The sequence below is a fragment of the Aspergillus pseudotamarii genome (assembly GCF_009193445.1).
Source record: "Aspergillus pseudotamarii strain CBS 117625 unplaced genomic scaffold BDV38scaffold_25, whole genome shotgun sequence".
Classification (NCBI taxonomy): domain Eukaryota; kingdom Fungi; phylum Ascomycota; class Eurotiomycetes; order Eurotiales; family Aspergillaceae; genus Aspergillus; species Aspergillus pseudotamarii.
In genome coordinates this window covers 28,270-39,757 of record NW_022475039.1, presented here as the reverse complement: position 1 = coordinate 39,757, position 11,488 = coordinate 28,270, and the positions used below count along the sequence as shown (strand labels likewise).

At 48.7% G+C, this 11,488-nt stretch overlaps 3 protein-coding genes across 3 annotated transcripts; 1 reads left to right on the top strand and 2 right to left on the bottom strand.

Annotated features, from left to right (window-relative positions):
* The first annotated feature begins 1,445 nt into the window (after positions 1–1,445).
* Positions 1,446–4,613, top strand: BDV38DRAFT_246071 (putative DUF221 domain protein). The gene is made up of 6 exons (XM_032054499.1): positions 1,446–1,654; positions 1,726–1,958; positions 2,013–2,305; positions 2,357–3,262; positions 3,325–3,723; positions 3,791–4,613. Exons 1-6 carry the CDS (start codon positions 1,604–1,606, stop codon positions 4,501–4,503), a joined length of 2,595 nt encoding a protein of 864 aa, XP_031913762.1. The 5' UTR covers positions 1,446–1,603; the 3' UTR covers positions 4,504–4,613.
* A 332-nt stretch (positions 4,614–4,945) lies between these two features.
* BDV38DRAFT_292639 (putative extracellular endoglucanase) lies at positions 4,946–7,002 on the bottom strand (the record flags this gene model as incomplete). The annotated part of the gene is made up of 6 exons (XM_032062049.1): positions 4,946–5,155; positions 5,231–6,026; positions 6,080–6,101; positions 6,152–6,502; positions 6,558–6,689; positions 6,756–7,002. 6 exons carry the CDS (start codon positions 7,000–7,002, stop codon positions 4,994–4,996), a joined length of 1,710 nt encoding a protein of 569 aa, XP_031913761.1. The 3' UTR covers positions 4,946–4,993.
* A 1,296-nt stretch (positions 7,003–8,298) lies between these two features.
* BDV38DRAFT_282632 (uncharacterized protein) lies at positions 8,299–11,012 on the bottom strand (the record flags this gene model as incomplete). The annotated part of the gene is made up of 3 exons (XM_032059831.1): positions 8,299–9,357; positions 9,410–10,281; positions 10,346–11,012. 3 exons carry the CDS (start codon positions 11,010–11,012, stop codon positions 8,299–8,301), a joined length of 2,598 nt encoding a protein of 865 aa, XP_031913760.1.
* Between the last annotated feature and the right edge of the window lie 476 nt (positions 11,013–11,488).

Genomic DNA, 11,488 nt, shown 5'->3' with positions numbered 1-11,488 from the left:
GGCGAGGCCACCATTGACGAACATTCGAGATGAGGTACTCCATCCTTAGGAATGCCATGCACTGTCTTCCTGTATGGTTGCCTCCCAACCCTACAGACTCGGACTCCGGAGTAGTCAATCATACTACTATATGATGTTGAGTGGGGATGGTATGTAACGATACATGCTGCATATCAGGCCGACAGTCTCCTCCGTCAGCGGCAAAGGGAGATCAGTCAAGGTCTTCCGGTCTCACTTTGCTTTTTTTTTTTTTTTTTTTATTTTTTATTCAAAATCCAGAGGCTTTGTCCCCGCCTTTCGGGAATGACTCGGAAGCTCAAGATTTGATCCAGCGTGTCTCAGATGTTAATTTAATACTAATCGACCGGAATATGTTTCCAGCCTGGCCAGGTTCTGAGCACGATGTCCTGTTTTTCACTTTCATCCATGCAAGATCAATCCTGCGTCGTCCACCGTTTACCATCTAAGCGAACGACCACGAGTCAGAGGATTTGTATTTTGCTCATTGTTTGGTTACCAAAAAAGGTACTTATCCCTTGCGTCCGTGTCCTCCAACGGTCCACGTCTGGATGTGTTGACACCAGTGGTACTGAACTGATTGGATCGGATCAGTTGTCGTTCGACCCATGGAACGGATCTTCTTTTCGTTTACATGCCTTTTTAGTGCTCGAGCCCACTTGGTACATGTCACCGCCAATGATATGCGCCAGGCACAGATAACCTAAAGAATTGTCGCGATGGATAGAGATTACGCTATTCCAACTCGGCTGCGTTCCCTTCTTTACCCCTGTGGCGATTTGCATCTGATTAGCGCATACAACCCACAGTTAGCGACGTGGAAAACTCTTGTGGCCGGTCAAAAGAAATTTCATGACGACGCAAGGTGAAAACCAGAGACTCATGTCGATGCCTGACAATACATCCGAACAATGCGAATTGCTGTGGCAGGGAATTGTAGTAGCTTCGCTGAAGCCCAGTGGCAGACATTCCTTACTTCGCGGTACTTTTAGCAGAGTTTTGAGGATCGGCGATCACGACAATGCCCTATGGCGATTGGATGAACCATCGTCAAGATTATGGGAAACTATTGACTACTAACTCACGACGGTCTCTCTGGGTCCGTGGTCCCAGTCGCCAACCCCTAATGCATGTTCCACCGAAATTTAAAATCTTTCCAGTTTAGTCTGGCCTAGTTCTTCACCACGCGGAGCGAGCTGCAGCCCACACGAACATGTCACTGTGGGTTTGTTGCCCTCTCGTTGTTTGTGACCCACCAATCAGAACGGTTATGACTGGAGATAATCGACATTTTTACTCTTTCACACACATTCCCATTGATGTTTGGGTTGGGCCGGTCCGCCAATAGCACTCCTGTCAATCTGCAGGTCTACATACTTTAGCCTCGGGTGCCTTCCCCCCCCCAATTTTGACTGACAGTTTCGACAAGCTGAGTTGCATATTTTAGTCATGAGGGTGGGCCGGTCCAGCCGAGAATATATGTTCCTGAACCGACGCCTGTGCAATGTTGTTGTCGGATCTGAACCCCAAGTCTCGACCAAGAATTGATCTAAGCTGGCCATGAGCTAGCTTTCTGACAGCCATTATGGTTGAAGCGACACTATTCGACTTGCTTGTCAAGCGGTCAGACCTTCTTGTACGCTGAGCACAAAGAGCAAACCTGTAGCCCTTGTGAGATACGAATGAGGCTAATCCTGCTACTGACAGAATCCTGATAATGACCCTAATATAGGGTCTTCCCGGGGTAATGCCTCCTCAACAACTTCTGAGGCTATGGAAAATATGGGTGTCAAAGATTCAACGTCCCTTTCCGCACTTGTTACCACATTAGTTCCTGCCTTGATTATCGCAGTCTTTTGGTTCGGTCTGTTCCTAATCTGTCGACGAACTCAACTTCGGTGGTACGCGCCTAGGACACATCTACCAAATTGGCACAAGCAGTAAGTTAAGTTAATACCACAGTTCCTCTGCATTCAGGCTAACAGATTTCCAAGTGAACGGAGTCCTGAGCTGCCCTCAGGTTTCATTAATTGGTTTGGGCACTTTCTCAAGATCTCTGATGCACACGTCCTTCATTCCTCTTCTATGGACGGTTATCTTTTTCTTCGATTCCTAAGAGTGCTGTGTGCTACATGCTTCATGGGATGCTTGATTACATGGCCCATCCTGCTTCCTGTCCATGCAACTGGTGGTGCGGGTAACACTCAGCTCGATGCATTGAGTTTTAGCAACGTGAAAAACCCGAAGCGCTATTATGCTCATGTCGCGATGGCGATCGTCTTTTTCAGTAAGTGAACGCTGATGTTATGAGAGTGAGAGTCACTAACCACCTCAACAGCGTTCGTATTCTACGTGGTAACGCGGGAGAGTATTTTCTATGCCAACCTCCGTCAAGCATACCTCAACTCCTCCGCATATGTAAATCGGATCTCCTCGAGGACAGTTTTATTCATGTCAGTTCCTGATGAATACAAGAACGAGAAAAAGCTGCGCCAAGTGTTTGGTGACTCCATTCACCGGATATGGATCACTACCGACTGCAAAAAGTTGGACAAGTTGGTCCGTAAAAGGGACAAGTTGGCCTTCCGGTTGGAGAGCGCAGAGACAAGAATCATACGATCGGCTAATTCGGCACGCCTGAAAACCTTGAGACAGGGTCGCATCCCATCTGACTTCTCTGTTGACAGTGAAGCAGGCACTTCGCCGATGTTTCATGGTATCCGGCGACCAACTCATCGCCTTACATGGTTTGGACAAAAAGTCGATACGATCAAGTGGCTGCGGGGGCAGCTTGTGGAAATTTCGCAGGAGGTTAATCAGCTCCAACAAAAGTATAAGGATGGGGAGATGAAAACTCTTTCTGCAGTCTTCATCGAATTCGACACCCAGTCCGCCGCCCAGATCGCCTTGCAGACTTTGTCTCATCACCAACCACTCCACATGACTCCTCGCTTCATCGGTATTTCCCCCAGAGAGGTTGTCTGGTCTGCATTAAATCTCAGCTGGTGGCAGCGCATTGTGCGAAAGTTCGCGGTTAAGGGTGGTATTGCTGCGCTTGTCATTTTCTGGTCGATCCCATCTGCCCTCGTGGGTACTATTTCAAACATTACATACCTGTCCGACATGGTTCCGTTCCTGCATTGGATCGACTTACTTCCAGAGACAATAAAGGGTGTAATTGCAGGACTGTTACCATCAGCGGCACTTGTTATGTTGATGTCCTTGGTACCAATCATCTGTCGAAGTATGTCCCTGATAATGTATATCACCTTCAGGTACTCAAGCTCTAACCTTTGCCCCATATAGTTTGTGCCCGACGTTCCGGTGTGCCATCCTCTTCTCGCGTGGAACTATTCACACAGAGTGCCCATTTTTGCTTCCAGGTCGTCCAGGTCTTCCTGGTCACGACGTTGACTTCAGCAGCGTCCGCTGCAACCACCCAAATCATCAAAGACCCTCTGTCCGCCAAGGATCTCCTTGCTGAGAACCTCCCCAAGGCAACCAATTTCTATATTTCTTACTTCCTGCTCCAAGGATTGACCATGAGTTCTATGGCTGTGGTCCAGGTTGCTGGAGCCTTATTCTTCAAATTCATCACTACTTTTTTCGATCGCTCTCCCCGACGTCTGTATGAAAGATGGTCCGCCCTCAGCGGTATCAGCTGGGGCAATATCTTCCCAGTGTTCACCAACATGGGCGTTATTGGTTCGTTCCAACCACTGCCGCAATTCCCTCATTAAGTAAAGCGACGCAAGACTAACAACCCCTGCAGCCCTGACCTACTCCTGCATCGCACCTCTCATTCTCGGCTTCGCCTTTGTCGGCCTCTACCTCGTCTACCAAGCCTACCGCTACAACTTCCTCTTCGTCTACGACCCCCGTATCGACACCAAGGGCCTCGTCTACCCCCGAGCCCTCCAACACCTCCTCACAGGCATCTACCTCGCAGACGTCTGCATGATCGGCCTCTTCGCCATCAAAGGCGCAGTCGGCCCCCTAATCATAATGGTCCTCTTCGGTATCCTCTTCATCCTGGCCCACATGTCCCTCAACGAAGCTCTCGCCCCCTTCAACAACTTCCTCCCCCGCACTCTCGACACCGAAGAAGAAGCCCAGCAATGCAAAGAAGAAGAAGTCCACTTCCTCAGCCCGCGCAGCAAATGGGAAGCCGCCTGGAAATGGTTCCACCCGAACCTCTACCGCGACTACGCCGCTCTCCGTCGGAAGGTCCGTCGCAACGACGTCGAGATCAAGTACTCCGAAGAAGAACGCTACAACGCTTACTACGAGCCATGTATTACCTCGCCTACGCCCACGATCTGGATCCCGAGGGATAAGTGGGGATTCAGTCAGCAGGAGGTGTTGGCGACGGACCCGATCATCCCGATTACGGATGAGGGTGCCCATTTGGATGAGAAGAATAAAATCGTTTGGGATAAATATGATCCTAACTTACCGCTGTCGGAGTTGAAGATTTTGTACTAAACGGTGGTCTTCTTTTGGAGTCTTGTATATAGCGTGTTTTTTATTTGGGCGTTGGTTCAGGTGGGTAATGATAGAACGACTATTAATGGTTGGTGGACGGAAATTGGGTTATGTGATTAAGGTTAATTTAATGAATAATATATTAACCAATACTGATTGCAACTTTCTATAGTACATTTGTCCCTTGTTTAGGTTTCATAGTATGTTTTCTAACTAGCATAAAGCCCCAAGTCACTATCTGACTGGCCCATTAGTCTAACTAACTGACCCAAAGAACTAACGGTTATAGAGCCCTACATACTTTGCTCAACCTACGTCAATAGAGCGTTTCCGAAATCGTTACTATTGTTCAAATCAACGTAAAGGTCAATTTAAATAAAATCAAAGATTAATAATATAACACAAAGAATGAAATTGAAATCGAATCCTAGGTTATGAGAAGAGAAAAGCAGCAATATCCATACGAATAATAGAAAATCTCCTCCACTTCTCAAACAGTCAAAGTAAAGTTGACCGTGTTAGTCGTTGTGTCAACACGCGGAAAGAACTCGAACGTGAAAACTGCATCCTGGCCCGCGGCAACCACAGCCTCAACCGCAGCCTGGGTGAGAATCACGTTCTTGTCATCCCAGTTCCATTGGCTGCTGTATGTCTGTAGATTGGCGAACAAGAACGTTAACAATCTCTTAGAATATATCACGAGTGGGCAAAGTGAAGGGGAACTTACTGTTCTGGCTTCGGCAAAAGGACCGAACCATTGGGTGAAGTCGTCGACTAGGTAGGTGCCATTTTTGAGGAGAGCCTTCACAGTGGCGAGTTTAGGAAGTCCTTTCCATGTGATAGGGATGGAGAGGTCGGACCCGGAGACGGATGAGGCGGCGGCAGAGGTCTTTGAGAGTGTTGGGGTGTCCCACTGGACGAGTTGGATGACAGGGGAGGCTCCTGATGAGAACTTCAGGGTGAAGTTGGGGAGGAGGCCTGGCTCGGAGGTTTCCGAATAATAGGTTGAGAGGAACGAGGCAGGGAATGTGATGTTGGAACCGGAGACGGTATAATCTGTGTCTGCCTTTAGGGTGGTGCCCTTCGAGTCTTTGATGGAAACGAGAGTGTTGTCGTTGAACAGAAAGGGGAGAGTCTGATCAGTGACTTCTGTTCCGACTTTGTGGAAGATGTATGCTGAAGACCATTGGCTTGGTGCGGAGGTGTCTACGGTGCTGTCGGGCAGACTGTTGGTCTCGTTCCCGTTGGTGAGGATCTCGATTGACACGGGGTCGCGCCAGATGCCTGATGAGCGGTCCAGGTGGTCAAGTCCGTTATCCCAGAGAATAGGGCTCATGTTGTATTTCTTCGTGGTGCGAATGAGGTAGTCGTGATACTTCCAGCGTGCTGCAGGTTCGGTGTTGGTCGGAGAAGCATCGAACTCTCCGAGGACGATGGGAATATCGGTGAAGTTACCTCGAAGAAGGCCGAGGGTGCTGTCGAGCTCACTCTTATCTGAGTCTGAGCCCCAAATAGTCTTGCCCCTAGGAGAGTTAAGTATGAAGATCATATCAATAGAGGGTGAAGTGGTATTTACCATGCGCTGAAGATAAAGTCGTCTGTATGAGAACGTTAGCACTAGATTGCGAGGAAGATTTAGCCTACTTACAAGGAGCATAGAAATGGAATTGAAGAGCCCATGGGTTTGTGATATTGGCAGGGGCTTTGAACCACTGGGAAGTTTTCACACTGTCCATCCCTCCACCTACCAGGTTGACTACGCGCTCTGTATTGAAGCCTCCAGCACGATTGATTGCGTTGAGAAAGATCTCATTAAATCTATTGATTTTGGCACCGTCTTCGGCAGTATTGCATGGCGGTTCATTGATGGTTTCGAAGGCAACCATGCTTGACTTGCAAGCCAACTTAGTACCAATCTGATACCAAAGTTTCGCGAATTTCTGCTCAATTTCGGTAATGTTTGCATCGGTTTTGGTGACATCCGCCCATTCCCAAGAGTCTGAATTATTAGCCAGTGGCTAAGTCATGATTATAGGCGTACTTGGGTGGTTTACCGTGGTGGACATTGACAATAGTGTACAGACCACGAGACGTGATCATGTCTATAACATCAGAAACTCTCTGCAGCCATTTTGGATCAACGGTCCAGTCAGGAGATTCACTAGTGAAGTGATGTGTCCAAGTAACTAGTGGTGTTATCAGCATATATGTGAAGGGTCTCTCAAAGGAGAAAGGGCTACGCATCCACGCACCTGGAAGGCGAACACTTTTAAATCCAGCTGACTTGACATAATCAAAGGTTGATTCTTGAACAAGAGGATTGTTCCAAGAATCTTCATTCGGAGTAGCATCAAGACTGTTTCCCAAATTCCATCCTGGATTGATTTTCGCCACGAAATCAGAGGCCGAGATGGCGTCAAAGGACCCTGTACAATTGGCACCGAGGGCCCAGGCACCTCGAAGAAAGGCCGTGAGAGCTAAAAGCCGTAATGGTTGCATTATGGCAAGAGCCCAGAGGTGACCCAAAGCCTGTGAAATCACTTTGGAAGCCGGTGCGGTCAGATCATGGAGGGAAGAATTGATTGTTTATATACTAAAGTTTGAAACGCCGAAGAAAAGCAGAACCTGACCAACAGGTGTTGGTGAACATGACACCAGGCCCCATGCATTAGGGCATCTGGAATTGATTAACAGTGATTCTTGACCGATTAGCTGATTCGAGCTCCCCCTCAAAGGATGAAACCTAGAAGTCTCTTGCTATAGATGCATGTATTTCGGCAAATGTGATAGGATTGCATAGGACGATCGCCAGACAAATGCCCTCAAAGATAGCTAGTTAACTACTAGCACACCATCGTAATAAAGTAATGCAATTCAATATGGTAGGAATAAAGCCATTAATGTTCTCATTATCCGTTTCTCCGACGGCTTAACAGTCCGGGTAATAAGCTATACTACTCTATACGCTCTGCTGTGAGACCTTGGAATTCCCCACGGAATAAACGCCGGGCGAATAATTTCCGATACCTGACCATTCATAGACGCGGACGATGAAATCGGAAACTAGGGTCTTAGAGTATTAATGAAACATGAAGAAATCCAAGAAAAGGTGTCAGTGTATCTTCCTCCAATTAGGTGGCCCATGGCGACTTGTGTTGGTGGGCCCACGGCGACCTTTTATTAAACAAACGTGCCCGGAACTCGTCTCAGATATCGGAGGTGGATGCGTCGGTGCCGAGACGCTACAATGCAGGCGCAAGGGTTTCCTGCAATGCCAGAAGTGTGGGAATAAGGGAACTCTGGCGGCATTCGAACTTTTGCCGATATAGAGCCACTATGAGGGACTTCAATGGGGAGACGAGAGTTTGGCTGAACCAGTCCAGCACACGATGTTATAACTTATGTCACATACTGGATCAACAAAAGATGGGAGAAATTTCTCTCCGTCGCAGATGACCTAGATTCCGGCATACTATGAAAAACAGCCTAAATGCATAGACACTATTATCGCTATATAAGCCCTCCTGACAATTGTAGTAGGGATCTACAACAAAAGACACATCCATATACGATTAGCCGGTACACCCGCTCCATCAAAAAGGAAAAGCGCCCTGTTACCCTAACACGACTAGGCGAATAATATCTCGCCTTCTTGAACAATGTAGAAAAAGATACGGCCGCCCTTCCCAATTCGTGTCTATATAAAGTACATAAGTTCATACGCCAGTACTGTTTCGTTTCGTCATCAAACATATCGTCAAACTAGCCCCGGTAGCGGTAGATTTCCTGCTGAGTTCACATGACAATACAATCCTTATTTCGGTCTTTAGGGCGATCCGATGGTCCGATTGCTATAGGCACACCTGGCGGTCGTCTTCCGAACTGGGCTCTTTGGTATGGAGCTACATAAGGCGCAGCTCTATTATTGGAACTTCGCGGAGGTGACTGATAGGCTGCATTATTGGCCACCTGTTCATAAGAAGGTGGCGGAACATCATCGGCGTCCCGAGACGGCGAGTGCCGCTCGGGTTGTTGCGCAGGACGATGCCCTGTAGAGCGGTGGCGAGTAGGGGGTGGCCCCTCAGAGGGTCTTTGAGGGTAGTATGGAACGGAAGCTCGCTGATTACGGTCACGGGGAGTCCTACCACTGGCTTGTTGCTCTTCTTCCTGTAGTTGAAGGGAGAGGGCATAAGCATAATCTGCATCAGCCTGCTCCTGTGGAGATAAAGCTCTGCCCTGCTGTTCTTGTGAGACTGCCGAGGGGGCTCCAGAATGCCCAGTATTGCTGGACGTTCTTGGACCGGATGGATCGGAGGTCCCAGTTGAGGTATGACTGACAGGGCGGAAATCACCCGCAAAGAAGCCGGATTGAGATCCATTGACATCAATGAGAGACTCCCATACGATTTCCGCCCGATGGGAGTATCCAGCGTCAGTAACTAGTGTGAAAAGCTGATGGTTTTGTGGGTGTTTATAGAGGGTAGAGAAGTGGTCATTACGAAATAGAATCGATAGTGACCCTGGTGGCAGCTTTTCTGTCAAGTGTTGAATTCCGAATGTGCTGAGCTGGGTGGCATTCTCGATCTCCGTAAAATGCTGAATGACTTGAATATCGTTCATGCTTTGCTCTTCCTCTGGGGTGAGTGACCCGCCTCGAAATACACGATCCTCAAATTCTTGTTTGCGGAAGGGAAGAAGCTGGATGTCTTCATAAAACTGAGCCACCCGAGTCAACGCCCCATCGGCCTCTGTAGACGGTTCAGCGACCCAACCGTGGAGCAGCGGGACGCCGAAAGTGCCATAGAACTTCATATCACTAGTTTCTAGGAACGTGCCTACCGAATCGCTAGATTCCTACTTCGTTGTCAGTACGGGAAATCATCCTAAGTGCAACAGAAACCCCTACCAGTGTGAGTCGTGGATTGACATTCATGCCCGTGTGGAGCATAGTCAAAAATCTACTCAGGGCTTCAATGTCTGGAAGCTCGTCATCCGGCCCCAAGCATGTCGTTAATTCGTCGAACAAAGCTTCGATCAACAGACCAAGAGATATCTGTTCTCGTGTTTGTAGTGCTCTGACTATAGGGGGCTGGGAATCGGGGCTTGACCGCAGCACGAGAGCATTAACCAGCGCTAGCAATGGGCACGGTCCGTTTTTATTTTGAGCGAGAATCGGGCAGTCGCGCAGCTTTCCTGTGGCGTCAGTCCAATTGACATGCCTGATCGAATAAGTTTCAGATCTCTGTTCGGAGACTGGGGTATCAGAAGTCGGTTGACTAGGCTGTGGAATAATTGAGCGGTCAGGAAGAGGTGGTGCAGCACCTTGCTGACTGTTCTCTGATGGTATTGGGTGTGGTTGGCTCCCGTTCATGTCGGAATACACGGAGGATGCTGCCGTACGCTGGTTCGTTTGTATGTGTGCATCCGATGCCTCATTGAGGTCAATGAGAACATGTGAAGACCCAGTGTTTGCAGTAGAAACTGTAGCAGGTGTATTTATTTCATTCCATGGTGATAGGTTTGCTTGATTCCCTTGCTGATACGGTTGTGGAGGATATGTATTTGGAGTATCGTAGGGAGTAGTCTGAGGCGGTTGGAAAGGAGACTGGGCGTTCGCAGCCCTAGCTGCTGGTTGAGGGGGGTATGACGGATCTTGCGCAGGGTACTGGTTTTCGTGCAGGATCGGCGGGGGCACTGCAGATCGTTCTCCAGCCCATGGAGACTCCGATGGCGAGTCAAAAAGCGATAAGCGCGCTGTCATTGGAATATAACCTTCATCTGTCGTGCGTTAGCGTTCGCTTGCGGAAATTGTACTTTAGATGAATAAAGAGATCAATCGGACCTTGTCCCAAACGTGCATTTGCACTATCCTGTGATGCAGAAGTTGCTTCTGAGAAGGGGCGAGGGCTTCTGTCGTCCCATGGATTCTGTTCAGGTTGTCGTGGCTTCAAGAACGGATTGTTGGACTGCAGCGGAGCTGGGGAGTTTCCTACGTGTTCCCAGTCGGGAGCTTCGTTGACATCTCCGTTTTGCTGCCATTCGTTTGCGGCCATCCTCCGTTGGGTGCTAGCAACAAGAATAGACGGTACACGGTCTCCCCTTCTATTCTCCGCACTCTCGGCTGGTGGAGCATTATCAGCGACCGATTGCCCCGAACCGTTATATCCCTGATGGTTCTGGCCGGGTCGCTCCACCAGTTCATCCGCCCATGGGTTCATGTTTTCGCTCGGTGAGGATCGAACTGGAGACCTCTGAGCTTGCTCCAAGGGCATTAAATCAAATGCAGGGGACGTGTTAAGATCGGGAGAAAATACTGATTCTTGAGAGGGAAGCCGATGGGGTTGTGGAGAGCTTTGAGCTCGTCTCGGGCGCGTCAAGCGTTTCGGAGATGAAGACGACACGGATTTGGAGGTAGGGGAGATCTGTGAGATCGCGGAGCGAGGTTCAGAACGAGCATTACCCTTGTTGAGACTATACAGGTGTGGCGGAGCCCGTTTGCGCAAGACCATGAAGGCAGACGTATATTTAACTCAAGGCAGCGCCTTTAGATGAATGCAAGGTGAGCACGCTAAGAGCAACCAATCAAAGGTGTATGACAAAGGGTACGAGTCAGTGAATCTCGTTTCCCTCATGCGCGAATGATCGATCGGACAGTGAGACGTGGCTCAAAGCTATTTCATGAGCATACGTAACGGTGGCTCAAGATTAAGGCTGGGGGCCAATAAACACTTTTGCTTTGGAAGATGTCCGTCAGACAACAAATGCCATGGCTTTGTCCCATATAGCCTCTTCGAAGGGTTCCTAACAAGATCCGAGGAGGAGATGCAATTCACAATAGATAGATGTTGATAACAGGCACCCAGATTTCCGGATACACTAGTAGTCGTCAACTGAATTATGGGTCATTGAGTGGATAAGAAGGCGAATTTCCGGTGGTCAGTCTTTGGGTCGGAACGTTCGTCCGTACTTACACTAATTACCGATC